Source organism: Delphinus delphis, chromosome 17 (assembly GCF_949987515.2).
Source record: "Delphinus delphis chromosome 17, mDelDel1.2, whole genome shotgun sequence".
NCBI classification, from domain to species: Eukaryota; Metazoa; Chordata; class Mammalia; order Artiodactyla; family Delphinidae; genus Delphinus; species Delphinus delphis.
In genome coordinates, this window is record NC_082699.1 from 46,350,835 (window position 1) to 46,366,607 (window position 15,773).

The window sequence follows — 15,773 nt, forward strand, 5'->3', positions numbered from 1 at the left end:
TAATTATTGGGGAAGGGTAAAAGGATCTACATCTGCTCAATCCAAAATTCCTGTTATCTCTTTATAAAATTTTAATGCCACTCAAAACAAGTTGATAGTCCTAAATTTTGATAATATTTTAAAGTGGTGATTCAAAATATTGGTTTAAAATGGTTACAATGATAAATTTCATTTATGTGTATTTTAACACAATAAAAACTTGCAAAAAATATTAGCAGTAACAAATACTGTTCCATTTTGTATTGGACAGACACTACCCACATCCACCTCTTCTCTCTCTAGAGATTTAGACCTGAATATAGCTAGTTTCCTGAGCATGTTCAGGACCTGGCTCACTGATGACTCCACAAAAGGGGCTAAAATTTGAGCATCTGCTTACTTTTAAGTTCTGATTCCTCTATATAAGAAGATAAACAGAGAAATGTCTGGGCAACTCATGCATCCCAACAGGAAATCAGCACACCAGCACCAACTCCCATTAATGGAATAAAACTTTTGTCAGTGCTTACAGTATGCTGTGAAAATAGCAGTGAGCTATGGCTGGGTTCTCAAAAAATAGCAGTTAAAGTTAAGTTGTCTTTCCCAGGCCTGAATAAAGTACTACATGATAATAAGAAACAGGCAAGCAGACTATCTGACCCCACTAGAAAAGTATTTTAATCCTACTTGAAATTATACCTGAAAGCTACAAATAAGAGCGTAGAAAATCCCCAAATTTCTTGAATTTGGAATATTTTCTGTCTTTTTTATTGCATTAACTGTTGAGTTTTGATGAAATAGGGAGTTATAACTGGTATTTTCCATTTTCTTGACTCAGTCTATTTTGCATCAGTATTAGCAAAAGTTCTGCTAAGACTTTATTCAAATGTACGTAGTACCAACACACTTAAGAATAAAGGTAAACATAAAACTAAGAGAAATGCAAAGGAGAGATACAAAGTCAAAATAGAAAAAATATTAACTGTTGAAAAAGTTTATAATATTTCTTTAACTCATCCTTATGAAGTAATTAATGCAAGGATATATAAGGAAAAATGGACAGAAAATGCAAGAAACGGGACATAGAGAAGAAAAGAGAAATTCCCACCCAGACAGAAAATAATGAAGTTAAAAAGCTTGAAGGGGAAATACTGAGGCAGCCATTTCTTGAAGTAGATTAGCAGATTTTCTGTACACTAACTTTGATTGGTGTCATCATCATTTTCATGTTCTGAATCTTCATTATCAATACCCAGTTCCAAGAGTTCTCGTGTCCTTTAAAAAGACAAGTGAGTCATTTTACATGAAGTATTTTGTGCTGTATGAACAGGAGCAAAGGTGATGCAAAAAAGACTGAAAAGGTTAGTTTAGTATCTAACCAATTTCAAACACTGGGATAAAGTTTCAGACTCTGGGAATGGCAGACTAATCAGCCAAATGTACTACAACTACAAAATAGGTTCAACAGAAGCAAAAGGCTAATCACACCAAGAAATAGTGAGTGCTTACACAAACTCTAATAGAAAACATGATAAAACAATCAGGACAAACTACCTCAAGCATAAAGCTTAACTGGATTCTTAGGTTTCATGTTTTAAGTGAGGAGTAGCTATGGAGAGTGGCTGGATGGACTCAAGCCCACCTGCCCACATGAAATGTTCCTGTTTGCAGTGTTCTCCTTACTCCAAAAATCAGACAATGTACTAATGGAGACCACAGCAAGTATTTCTTAAAACAATCTCATGGCAAGTATGGCTACCTTTTGCGTTCCAGCTGAGGTGTATCCAATGTTGTCTGCTGATTCATTGCTTTAATCCAATATATAAGGGCTTGAAAAACATATGCCACATGCTTCAATGAGCAAACATCCAAAACTGGAAGAACATCAGAATGCTCATCATTATGAGACCGCATTAAAGACAGAGCATAATTTAGGAAGTCGCCTCGAGCAGACATCATTCCTTGACGGGCACTAAGCAATGTGGCGCGTCTGTAGGAGTAAAAAGAAATGAAGATGTTTACAAAAAGAACACAAATGTGAAATGTACCACTGTTATAAATATGCAAAATTAGGAACTGAGACTATCCATAAATAAAAACTCATTACGCCTGGGCTCTGCCTTAGAAATGTAACCATTGTATATTATTTACAGTACTGTATACATTTATAAAGGAAAGAAATTCCAGTGTCCTCTGGATTGGCAGAAGGTACTCCTTCCCCAGAGACAATGGTTCTCAAACTTCAGTGTCCACCAAAATCACCTGGAGGGCTTGTGAAAACAGGTTGTTGGACCTACCTCTATGGGTTCAGTAAGAATGGGTTAGGGTAGGACCCATAATTTATATTTCTAACAAGCTCTTAGGTGATCTTGATGCTGCTATTCTGGGAACCACACTTTGAGAACCTAAAAGTGTGCCTAAAATGACACCAAAGGCACAAGCAACAGAAGAAAATAAAGAGCACTGGACTTTACCCAAATTAAAAAACCTATGTCCTTCAAAGAACACCTTCAAGAAAATGAAAAGACAATCCACAGAATGGGGCACAATTTCTGCAAATCCTGTATCTGAAAGGAAGTTGTATCCAGACTATATAAAGAACTCATAAAATTCAATAATAAAAAAAGAAGCCAATTAAAATGTATAAAACATCTAAACAGACATTTCTCCAAAGATACACAAATGGCCAATAAGCACATGAAAAGATGCTCATCAGCCATTACAGAAATGTAAATCAAAACCACAATGAGAAACCACTTCATACCCACTAGGATGGCTATAATCCAAAAGACATATAATAACAGGTGTTGGCAAGGATGTGGATAAATTAGAAACTTTATACTCTGCTATTGAGAATGTAAAATGGTGCAGTCACACTGGAAAACAGTCTGGCAGTTCCTCAAAAGGTTAAAGAGAGTTACCATATGATCCAGCAATTCTACAACTAGATATATACCCAAGATAATTGAAAACACATTATCTACACAAAAAACTGTACACAATCTGTTCATAGCAGCATTATTCATAATAGTCAAAAGGTGTAAACAACCCAAATGTCCATCAACTTATGAGTGGAAAAACAAAATGTGACATGGAATACTAGGAAATAATGTATTGATACATGCTAAACATGGATGAACCTTAAAACCATTATGCTAGGTAAAAGAAACCACATATTGTATGATTCCATTACATGAAATGTCCAGAATAGGCAAATCTATAGAGACAGAGAGTAAATCAGTGGTTGCTTAGGACTAGGAAGTAGGGGAAAACGGGAGGTGACTGCTAATAGGTATGGGGCTTCTTGTGGAAACGAATAAAACATTCTAATACTAATTGTGATGATCGTTGCACAGCATACTCAAAACTATGGAACGATATACTTTAAATAGGTGAACTGTATGGTATATGAACTACATCTCAATAAACCTATTATATTAGAGTGAGAGTGGGAGCAAGACAGAAAAGGGAACCCTATCACCAATGAAAATCTAGTATCAGAAATCTGTGTTCTTTGGCGTAGTGACTAGCCTAATGAAGACAAGGCCTGTGTCTACTGGTGGAGCAGGCTTCCTAGGACAGGAAAGCTGCTGCCTCTCAAGTCTTTATCTCTAATCCAGGTCTCTTTGCCAAGCATTCGATTTTGCATACTAAACATTTCCACTAAATCCTCTCCCAGTTCTCAACATGTTCAAAAGCAGGTATGTCCACTCTACTCCTTTAGATTTTTCTTTTAATTTTCGTATTAGTTATTCAGAATCTAAATTCAGAAGATGTAAATTCTGCCTCCTCCCCAACACGGCCCTAAGTTCTGTTTGTAATGATTTCAGCGCTCTCTCCTCACTGGCCCTTCACTGCCCTACTTCGGTGACTATTACTTCTCTTGTAGACTCCAACCATAGCCTTGTTAAATTTCCTAAGCAGTCTCCTAGACCCTTGTCTTTCCTCCATTTATGGTCCACCCAAAGTAGCAAGGTTGTTTAGCCTGAGCCAAAGCTAGAACCAAATTCTAGGACTTCGACTTCAGGGATGGGACATTTTCACTATATAGCACTGCCACTAATCTAGTTTCAATGTGTGGGCTAATTTCTAGTCCTGAAAAAGGTCATTTTGTAACTGAATAGAAAGAACACAATAAATACATAAACAAATATACTTTAATTATGATTCTACAGGAGGTAGAAAAAGAAATCTGATTTTAGAAACCAAAGAGCAGCTAGGTAATTACACAGACTTTCTCCTTCCCAAGTACAAAGTATATTCATATTTAATCATGGTCAAAATAAGTCTTTCTATGAATATATGCCTTTCAAGGGGGGAGGCCTGGGGAATGAGACAAGGCTGTAGACCAACTACTTCAAAAATGAGAAGAATTTAGTATCAGATTACTACAACATGAATGAATTTTAAAAAAATTTTTAAAAATAGCTTGGATTATAACTTATTTTGCTTCAACTACACAACAGTTTAAAAGAAGTAATGCAAGGCACGTATTTCCTCCTTTACAACAGAGTGAGGTCTTACGTAATAGCAATCAAAAAGCTCTAAACTTCTAGGCTATAACGGTTCTGTCTAAACATACAAGCATAAACAAAGAATTTCATACCGTCTGCCTTCAAGCGTTCGTAAACTAGCCTCTTCTCGTGCAGTCATCCTTTCTCTGCGAGCTGAGTTCTGAGAAGCATGAAGAGGATGATTGGGATGTCCCGGATCACCAGCAGATGCTAATGCAGAACCATAACGTAATTGAGCTTCAGTAGAATCCATAATACTGACCATCCAGTTCCAAGTGGGAATAAGCTTTTCTTCTACATAGTTCTACAAAGACCAAACTAAAACAGTTAAAACTATCCAGATAAAGTTAAGTTCGATAGAGTAGTATGATATAGACATTTAAGTACTTGTAACATTAATTCCCATTATACTGGAATTCTCATAACAGACAGCCAAAAAATATATTTGAATGAGTAACTTTGCAGTGGTTTCATACCTGTAAATTTACTGCATCTTGGTAAGTCAATTTCACAGCTGCTGGAATCTGAGAGTATACTAGGTGATTATACTTAGGAATAAGCCCCATCAAATCCGAGATTTGTCTGATGACAATGCTATAAGCCCTAGCTAAACTGCTTGCAGATGTTAAGTAGCTGCTGGCATTGCTAGCTTCCAAAGCAGCTGCTGCAGCTGCAGCACTCGTGCTGATGGTACCACTCCGGCGTAAGTTGGAAGGATCAATATAAATCAAACCTGCTGAACTTGCTATAAGGGAAAAAAAAAAGACAACCATAATAAGCTAATGTTAGTTGCTAACTGTGTTTCACTAACAGTGTATATATTTAAATTAAAAGATCAATTACATTAGTAAATGTGGTAAATGAGCATTTTCTTAAACCACACTAATTTTAGGGAAGGGAATTTTGTATTTGAACTCAGCAAAACAATGAAGAACTATTCTGAAATTATTTAATTTGTTCTCTAGAGGAACATGCATAATTTTTAAACCTTAGGAACACCAAGTTTACAAACTTGCCTGCTGGTGTGGATGTGCTAGAAGGGGCTGTGCTAGCCGCCCGCTGATGTTGGGTGTTGCGGACAGCCCACTGCATGGAACGGGGAGCTTGGGCAGCACCGTTGGCATGGGAGCTATTCGTGGTTCTCTCTAATGGCTCATCAAGCATAAAAGTCTCCTGTTCGATGTCGTCACTCTGACTACTGCTGCTATCAGAATCACTCGAGTCATTTGATTGCGAATCGTCTTCAGAAAAGAAGGCAGGAACACTGCTCGCACCTAAGTTTTTAATTTTTAAAACCAAAATCATTGTGAGTTTGTTGATATCTAAAATTACAGTGTACCCCCTCATTCAGGAAAATATACATATTAAACAGAATGCCAGACTGTATCCAATAGTCCAAAAACCCATCATTGAAATAGTTTAACTAGAACTCTTAAATGAACCTTAGAAATAATCCATTATTTAAAAACCAGAAAAGCAAAAAGTCATTGAAATAATAATCTTCTTCACTAATATCTATGGAGAAATGAAGTTAATAAAAGGGTTAGCTACCCCTGTGCATATTATACTGAGCACAGTTTAACCAATTCTACACACACAGCCTTAGTTATAAGCAAGAAAGTTGCTAAGAGAAGGTAACATACCTGCTTCTGAGCCAGCAGTTGCTGCAGTGACAACACTTCTACGCCCACTAGCATTATCTTGGTTGCTATGGTTACTTTCACTGTCACTTTCTGTTTCAGCTGCTGCTAACAAGTCCAGCTCCATGTCACTCCCTAGCAAATATATTTAAATAATAAGAAAAGGTAGAAACTCACTGGATCAAGTCAGGCTGATAAGCTAGAATATCGTAAGGGTGGGAACTGGGAGGGGTCGGGGGCCCCCCGAAGAGAGAAGTGATAACTACTAGAGTATGCACGACTGCCTGCTTAGCAGAAGAATGACTAGGTAAATTATGGTACTCAGTAGACACAGATTCAAAATCTGGCCTGCATAGCCTTAGGTAAAAAATGTTAGGCAGGAGGACTCCAGCCAGTGGGCAGAGCTCTGGTAGCTCCAGTGCTCCATTTTCATCTGTTTTACATACTGGGATTCCAAGAGAGGAAGGTTAAACATGTGTATCCTTTGTACTTCACATACACGTCAAAACATATTAAGTTATAAATTTTCAACATGTGCAGTTTATTTTATGTCAATTATACCTCAATAAAGCTGATCCCCAAAAGTCCATCCTATGGATACTAATAAGAATGGTTATGATGACTATGTAGCAAAAAGGCCGAAGTCAAAAAAACAAAGTAAAAAAAAACTTACACATACAATATCTAAAAGACATGCATGGGAATGGGGCAGTACAGGGGAGGACTGAAAGTAAAAATACAAACTGTTAGCATCTGGGTGGGATTATGGGTTATTTGTTTTCCTTTTCTCTAATTTTCAAATGTTATGTGGTTATGATTATTTTAATTTCTAAAAGCCTTTTAAGAAGAAAGTGTGAACCAAAAGGTAAAAGGAAAGAGGATAAATTATTTTCTACATGTAAATATATAAAAGTATATATATTTATGTTTACATATGTACATAGCTACCTCCTCAAATTCTGACAGATACTACAGAATCCCCTAGCAGAAATATGATGAACATTTCACTACACATCAATTACACTTTTCTCTCTATTAATATCTCTTAAAAGTACCCGACTTTCTCATACTGAATAATTTCTCAAATAACCTGCATACCGTCTTCATCATGCTCATCGTGTTGTCCCTCTGCCTCAGCATTCTCTTCCCCATGTTCTTCCTGTTCATCATGATGATCCTCTTCTCCAGCCACACCCTCCACCACCTCAACCTAAATCCAGATCTTATTTGTAGACAATCAAAGTACAAAATAAACCCACTTCTCTACCAGTACTCCTCCACAGCATTTAGTAAACTAAAATACAAAGATCCCTAACTATAGGGAATTGTAACACTAAGCAGTTTTCAAAATCTTCAGTTGCTAGTGATAATTTGGTATCAAAAATTATGCCCACATATCCCAAAGTTTATGATTACTGTCCATACACAGAACCTTAAAATTATAAAAATTGTATTGGGAGTATATTTTTTTTAAACTTCTGCAATTATAAAATTTATATAATATGCAGTACCCTGTCTACCTTCGAATACATTGCACAAAACTACTAAAAACTCTTTTAACATTGAGAATATCTTTTCCATGAACCCTTAAGTAGAACAAGTTTATGTTTCTAATTTTTTATTATCCAGTAAATCAAGGATTACTAACATATTTTAAGATGTATAACCACAAATGAGAACATATAACAAAAGTCTAAAAGGTGGAAGCATATACATGTAAGCTATTATTACTAATAGTAGTTTATTAGCTATTAATAAACTTGTGACTACTTTCCCCTTCCCTCCCAAATAAAAGCCTCTCATCTACCACAATTAAAACAATTAAAACCACCTCTTCCACATCTGCCGAAACAATATCGTCCTGTTCTTCATCTCTGCCCCGAACAGGCTGTGACTGGCTGATGCGCCTCTGCTGTGGATTCCGGATGATGTAGGACGACTGAGATTGACTGGAGCTGTAAGGAATCAGGTTATGAGCATACTGCTGCCACACCTCTGATATACAGCTCAGACATTTATGCTTCTCAGTGTTACTCAATGTGATTCACTTGCTAGGATGCCGTTTTAAATCTGACCTAAAATTTCTTAGAAACCGACAATAATTAATCTATAGTATATCAGATAATATGAACCCCAAAGAAATCATTTTACCAGAGATTTAACTTATAAATCTCAGAATTGTTTTTACTTTTTAGTAAGTCATTTCAAATCTGTGTTAACGCACATACTTTTATGAGTCCTTCCCACTGAAGTATTTCTACAGGGAAAATTTTTCCTTTTCCACTGCTAAACCTTTCAACTTCCAAAGGCTCTGATAGCAGCATTCATCCACTAACGAAAGTGTGCTTATTACAAGTAACCTACTCTTTTTAAAAGACTTGACTGACATGACCTACTTTGCATCAGCTTATTAACCACTGACTTGCTGATGAGTATTGGGAAAAAAATAAGTTCAAAAGTATGATTTTAAAATAGAATCATAACAAAAGATGACTGGTGGCAAAAGTTTCACTTCCTTAAAAATGTGACTTGGAAACAGCCAAGTATGGACAGATGCCTCCGTTATAAAAGAGGAGAACCAGAGAATGCAGTTTAAAATGCAGGTCAGAGATCAGAAGATTGTTGTTTAATAACCCTGTGACCTAACTATTATACTTTATTTACAGATTAAGAAACACAGTCTAAAAGAGATGAAAGGACCTTAAGTGTTTACACTGATAGTGTTCTTTCCTCACCTCAGCAGCTCTGAGAAATGAGAATCAAACCAGTTACACGTGAAAAGTCAACTTAGACACTCTGCTTTCAAATAAACAGAAATCTGCTGTTTAATACTAGAAATTTAAGTAACTGGTAATTCAGAGACAGTGGATTGAAGAGGCTAAAAGAAAATCTTTAGAGATAACACATGGTAACTGGTCTTAATTCGGTGATCACTTTATAAAGTATAAATATATCAAATCACTGTGTTGTATACCCAAAACTAATATAATATATTAATATTTTTGAAAAAGGGAAAATATAAATAGATAAGGATATTTCCAAGCACTAGGATTTCAACATTCTCAATATTAAAAAATAAAAGTCAACATTATGTCAAGCCACGGTCAATGAGTATTTCTTCTTTAAAAAAACATCCTGGAACAAACATCCACAAGACCAATAGTGTTCTCAAAGTAGTTACTTTAAGAATTTATGAACTTAGTAGGTAGGTTACTGCCAATACACAGAACATACTATAACTCCCCATTTAGAAATGAGCTTCAGTTTTCTTCACACCATGATTTAATTTCTTCCCCACTTCCTGCCACAATGAAGCACCACAGTCCTGAAATCCAGTCTAACAGAAGTTGTTAAAATACTTTCAAGTTTTGGGGACTCCTATTTCCAGCAGTTTGCCAGATTGTGCAGAGAAATCCCTCTTGCTACGGAACACCTAAAAATACTAAATAAAATATTTAAACAAAAACAAAGCACAACTATCCTAGTGATAACGGTGCCACCATTTGCACCAGAGGTATCTGGCTGGTGTCTCTTAGGCTAGAGTTTCAGGAGCCATAGATTTCACAGGTAAAGGTCTGGGGTCTAAGCAAAATAGAAGTTATGTCATAGAAATCCCCTCTTTTGTCCCCCCCTCACATACATAAAGCCAAATATAAATCAAGAAAGAGCAACAGGTTTCAAGAGATTTACCTACATCAGCCATGGCTAGATGGGGACAGGAAAAAGTCTCTTCAGAGAACTTCTGATTACAAGACGGCACCTGTGAGAGTTTAGGACTGCAATTTGTGCTATGAAGTAGGGTGGGCTTCGGTGTTGGTTAATCCAATGCATCAACACTATCAGTAAGCACAAAGCAGCAATTTCTCTCTCTACTCTGCCATCTAATATACAGGGATATAGGAAAAAGGAAAATATCTATCTAGAATTACCTCCAAATATCTATAAACTTTAATAGCTGTGTGACGTTGAACAAATTATCTAACTGCTCTGAGCCTCAGTTTCCTCACTTCTGAAATTAGGATGATAGTGGGTATCTATTAGTTATTGGGAAAATTAAAAACAGATTTTAGATTAAATACTTAGATTAAATACATATATGATGCTTAAGAAAGTTCCTCAAGTTCATACTAAAATTTCAGTAACCGCTGTTATTATGAGACATGGTTCTCTTTTTCTTTTTTTTTTTAAAGTTTTCATCTATTTATTAAAACAAGATGTGTCTAGGAGTTTAAAATACACTGGACACCATTATCCTTTGTGAGTAATGCAGAGAGCCATTTAAAACAAAATCAACTTCACCATATTTTGTAACACTGGTCTATTAAGAGTGAATCCCTACCCATATTCCTAGACTGTAAACAATGGTAGAACACATTAGGAATCATACATAATAGACAAAACCCTTAAATTGTCTTATTTGCTTTATACAATCAATGCATATTTAAGCAAAACTGAATTCCTTATTAAGCAAACATTTTTGCATAAGCTGCCTTCTCTTTCTCTTTATCTTTCTGTGCCTTGATCTTTTGCTTGACTTTCAGCAATTCTGCCTGGATAGCTTTATCCTCTGGTGCTATCTCCTGAGCTTTCTTAAGATCAGCCAATGCTTGATCATATTTCTTTTGGTTCTTTCCATCCTTGGGCTCTACGGTACAGTGTTTCGGTATTTGCTGGATCTATTTCAAGGGCCTCCAAACAACTGTCAACTGCTCCCTGCCAATCGGACATCTTCAGTTTGCAAGCGCCGATATTCAGCACACAGCTCAAGCGACAGGCTGCAGCTTTGCTCTACCTGTGTTCTCAGTAGCAGCCTTCGAGCCTTCCACATACCTTAAAACTTTTGTGTATTTTTTAATGGCCATCTCCCAGTTCTGGGATTTGAAAAAAGTATTTCCAATGTTTTTTAAGTCTTCCATTATTAGTAAAATTTTATCTAAATCTTTTAAATCTATGTCTGCATCCTCGGGGAAGTCTGGATGACTGTCACCAGATCCATCCTTTGGAAATATTCCCCAATCACTCCCTCCCTTCAGTTCTCCGCATTCTGCAATAACACACCATTTGGCAGGTAGAGTAGAAACAGATTAATTAATAAAGACAGAAGAGTTTTAAAGAGGTGGAGGGAAGCAACATAAAAAGCAAAGCTATTCAACTCAAAACTTTACACTCAATGGAGTGATATACACCAGCAGTCCCCAACCCCCAGGCCGAGCACCACTCCTGGTCCACGCGGCCTTTTAGGAACCGGGCCCGAACAGCAGGAGAGGGGCAGGGAGTAAGCAAAGCTTCATCTGGGGCTCCCCACTGCACGAATTACCGCCTGAACCATCCCCCCCAACCCCCACTACCGGTCCATAGAAAACCTGTCTTCCGCGAAACCGGTGCCTGGTGCCAGAAAGGTTGGGGACTGCTGATATACACCATCTACCATCCAAGATATGGGAAATCCCAAAGACTGGTCAAGTGTGTACTTTTTAAATACATTCTTGGAACACTGGTCAAAATACACCCTTATGAGGAGTGATTGTACTTTATTACAATGAAGGACTTATATCAACAGTTATAGAAAACATTAGCACTATTATCTCTTGATTATCATGAGACCTTCTGGGAAGACATCAGAGATCGGCCAAAGAACCAACCAAGAATGAAGAGGAAAGTTTAAGAGTGCACAGTATTTTAATAAAACGACTAAGAAGCAGGGCAAGCTGACAAAAAATCTTGAAAACAGTAGGAACAGGCTATGGGCATTGTTTATAGATGAGATGATCCCAAAATCTGTTCAACAGATAGAAATTTTTATGTTCTAGAACAAAACCAAGGGAAGGGTACAAAGAATTCACAAGGTGATACCACATAAGTAATTGGGGGGCTCCTCACAGGGGATCAGGATCAGAAGCATCACACGGAACACAGAGGGGTTCTGCTAGCATAATGAGATATGGTTTGGCAAGTCTGAAAACATATAGCTCGATTTATTACAGTTTTCAGCAAATCCTGGAAGTATATCAGTGACAAGGCTACCACTGGAGAACTTTTATAGACAAACCTGGACTTTAGATTCCAGGGTGTCCTAGGAGACCAGACAATAAAGGCAAAGTTGGGATACATACTGGCATATGGAGTAATAATGAGAATAATGAGAGAGAGCACTCAACAACAACACAGATGAAAACCAAAGAACAAGTCTTGGGAAATGGCCCAAATACTAAAGAAGGGCTTTATTAACACACAGTTGTTTTCCAGAAAAGAGGAATAAGGGTCTTCAGCTCCAAAAGATCCTTATTAAAACACTAGTAACACATGCACACAGTAACAAAATCAGACTTGAGAAAACCAAATAAAATAAACAAATATTTGCAAAAGATCTCTAAAACCTTGCAACTCAGAAGTGTGGCCCCTAAAGCAGAAGTATTGGCACTGTCCTACCTGAAAGTTCCTAAGAAATACAGAATCTCAGGCCCCACACAGACCTCCAGAATCAGCCTCTGCATTTTAATAAGATACCCAAGTGATTTGCATGCATATTAAAATTTGAGAAGCACTGTGATAAAAGACACCAGAACATTTTAGTTTCTAAACATTCTGACTCAGCAAACTTAGAGCCTAGTTAGGGAAACTATCAAACAAACGGAAAAATGAGATTTAAGAATAAGTAATCTTATAACTAGAAACATTTTTATTGAATTGTTTTAGCCTTATCCTATATAATATGGTTGTAGAGAATATTTTTAAATGCCACCATTCTGGTTGTTTATTTACATTATATAATAACAAGCTGCCCCCTGACCCAAGGCTTTGGACACAGAGAAAGTTAACAAGGCTTTTCATTCTTCAACTTGGCCTTATAGCAGGCTATATTTAAAGGTAAGAAAAGCCAGAAAGTAATGAAGTACAGAAGTCTAAAGTAAACTTTCTTACCAGATTACTTTACTGGCATAATAAAAATAGTGCTTTTCCAAACAAACAAAAACCCCACAACTACAGATCTATTACTTTAGATGTGTAGACACATGTAGTTTTTAAAGTGCTTTTCACATGTTCCAAACTAAGTAAAATCTTTACCACTGGTTACACAAATGATCCTGTACAGGACCTGAGTGCTTATGCAAAAGTTTTAGTAACATTTGTGACATTTCCAGAGAAAGAATTAATCAGAATCTGTTACCAGACAGAAATTTACCTGCTAGACTGATCAGATGATGGTCTTGGTGGCAGTGGTTCCACTGAAAATAATTCCTCACTGCCTTGCATGGCATCTATGCTGGTACTTGCCAGCGTAAAAGGTGCAGTTGGACGAGCAATACCCATTCTGACAGGAACAATCAGTGACTCTGCTACATTGCACAATTCTTCTACTGCGTAAGGTAACAGTGCTTGGAATACACGCTTACATTTTCCAATTGGTTGTGGAATAAAGTTGCTAGAGCAAAAAGGGAAATACAGGAATCTTCTGAATCCTTTCATATACAAAATTTTATCACTATCACAAAAAAATGTGAGCAAAATTATATAGAAGCCAAAATAAAAAAGAATGTCTTACTTTTTCTTTTTAGATGAAGCCATTTCCACACTAAGGATGACGAAAACTCTTGCAACTGATCGCAAAAACCTCATTGTTACAGCAATAGCTTCTTCTCTACGTCCCGGTGTGTATTTGTTTTGGAGTTCTTTCACTAGTGTACCTAGTAGAGTATCTAAAAGCTTTAAAAATAGTAATCCACTCTATTAATGTTGAGACATCTCCTAAGATGTTTAGACATTCATAAAGGAAAAAGTTCTAACACTTTTTCGCTATTAACATTTCATAATAAAAACATCAAAATATATTTAACCAAAACAATTACAATGTCAGTGATTAATTTATGCCACATACCCACCACCACTACGCTTGACCTACAGTGGTTCTCAAATGTCTGATTTCTTGTTTTTTAGTCTCAAACTCCTATGAATATCAATTACTATTTAGCAGAACAAAACCTAATATATCAAATCAGAGAAAGAATATATTTCACTCAGTACAGGGTACTTACCAAAACATCAGAGTAGACTCAAATATTTACATTAATATATTCATAATCCCATCCCTCTCACTTAACCATTATTACTTTCTAGTCGCATTTCTACACATGGTGTATCATAAAGTTATTAATTACAGAGAACACCCAATTCCACATTGTTTTCCCTGTTGTTTTTTAAATGTTACTTAAAATAACCTTTATTTTTAAATCACTGCATTACATTTCAGTAAGTGGTTGACTTGAGTCAATAGTCCTCTATTATCGGATCCATAAAAGTATTTGTTTTTCAATTTTGTATTATGCTGTGACACAATCTTTTTCTTTCCCATATTGTAGATTATTTCTTTATGAAAACTTCTGAGGGCAATGTTAGTTTTATGGTTCTTGACACTGACAAGTTGTTTTCCAAAGGAGTACCAAATGCAATGCCACCTCATCAGTGTCCAAGTCTCATCAGCACTGGGTTTTATAGTTTATATTCTTTTCTAATTTCACAGCAAAAAGATATTTAAAAAAAATTCACACTGAGTTACTATTAATCTTGAACACTGCTTCATACATTTTTATACTGGTTTTTTTTTTTTTTTTTGCGGTACTAGGGCCTCTCACTGTTGTGGCCTCTCCCGTTGCGGAGCACAGGCTCCAGGCGCGCAGGCTCAGCGGCCATGGCTCACGGGCCCAGCCGCTCCGCGGCATGTGGGATCTTCCCGGACCAGGGCACGAACCCGTGTCCCCTGCATCGGCAGGCGGACTCTCAACCACTGCGCCACCAGGGAAGCCCTATACTGTTGTATTTTTAATACACTCTAGGATTTTTATTTAGAATGAAAGAAGGAGCTTTCATTGATTGATCTAAAATGAGAAATTTAAATCACCCCCAAAATTCCATTCCCCTTAATGCACTATTTAATTAGAGCTTACTGGTACTTGGGAGCTTGATTAGTAAAATTATGGGAAACTACGTAAAAAAACATCCTTTTCATGTGCTTGTAAATAATTATTCAAAGGACTTACCAAAATATCTGCTGTACACTTGACTATAAGGCAGTGAGTGAAACAGTCCAACCGAATTGTGCCACTTTGCTGATTGAGGTATACTTGCTCTTCTGGCAAAAGATGGCCTATCCTGCTGCTGGCACTGAGACTTGAGGGGAAAGAAAGAATGCACTGTAATCGCCTACACTAACATGGGAAATAAATAACTCTAAAAAAATGTTAATGAATACATACGGGTCTTTATTCTCCTGTGACCCAAACATAATCATAGATTTCAAAGCATTCCAGTCCTGTAGAACACGCTCCAAGGCAAGCTGGGCAAATCTGGGGGGTTCTAAATCATGATCAGGCATATCTGAATCTAAAAAGAAAAAGAAAAGAAATAGTGGGTAAGGCAGAAATAAACATACCGCTTTTCCTATATGTCATAACTGTCAAATTAACTCACCTTCAGGATTGGCTGTTTTTCGGTTACGATCCTCCCTGATTCGAGGAGGTCTGTACTGGCAGTGCTCTACTGTCTGCCTCGCAACTGTTTGCACTAAAAAGAGTAAGAGGTGCTCTCCCCTGCAAAACAGCACATTGTTATGCGGAGGAGGAGAGGCTACTTACCTATGCTGTGC

General features: G+C 36.9%; 1 protein-coding gene and 1 pseudogene across 4 annotated transcripts in view; both read right to left on the bottom strand.

Annotated features, from left to right (window-relative positions):
* UBR5 (ubiquitin protein ligase E3 component n-recognin 5) overlaps positions 1–15,773 on the bottom strand; it is a 141,644-nt gene that overhangs the window by 22,512 nt on the left and 103,359 nt on the right. For all 4 annotated transcript variants that reach the window (XM_059995013.1, XM_059995010.1, XM_059995011.1 and 1 more), the window contains exons 30-42: positions 15,599–15,717; positions 15,385–15,511; positions 15,169–15,298; positions 13,677–13,837; positions 13,317–13,556; positions 7,965–8,088; positions 7,232–7,343; positions 6,137–6,268; positions 5,510–5,767; positions 4,970–5,238; positions 4,586–4,797; positions 1,739–1,969; positions 1,181–1,254 (exon numbers count right to left, since the gene is read on the bottom strand). In XM_059995013.1, the coding sequence (XP_059850996.1) occupies positions 1,181–1,254; positions 1,739–1,969; positions 4,586–4,797; positions 4,970–5,238; positions 5,510–5,767; positions 6,137–6,268; positions 7,232–7,343; positions 7,965–8,088; positions 13,317–13,556; positions 13,677–13,837; positions 15,169–15,298; positions 15,385–15,511; positions 15,599–15,717 (2,189 nt within the window). The remainder of the gene's footprint in view (positions 1–1,180; positions 1,255–1,738; positions 1,970–4,585; positions 4,798–4,969; positions 5,239–5,509; positions 5,768–6,136; positions 6,269–7,231; positions 7,344–7,964; positions 8,089–13,316; positions 13,557–13,676; positions 13,838–15,168; positions 15,299–15,384; positions 15,512–15,598; positions 15,718–15,773) is intronic.
* On the bottom strand, positions 9,201–11,205 carry LOC132413384 (peptidyl-prolyl cis-trans isomerase D pseudogene; annotated as a pseudogene).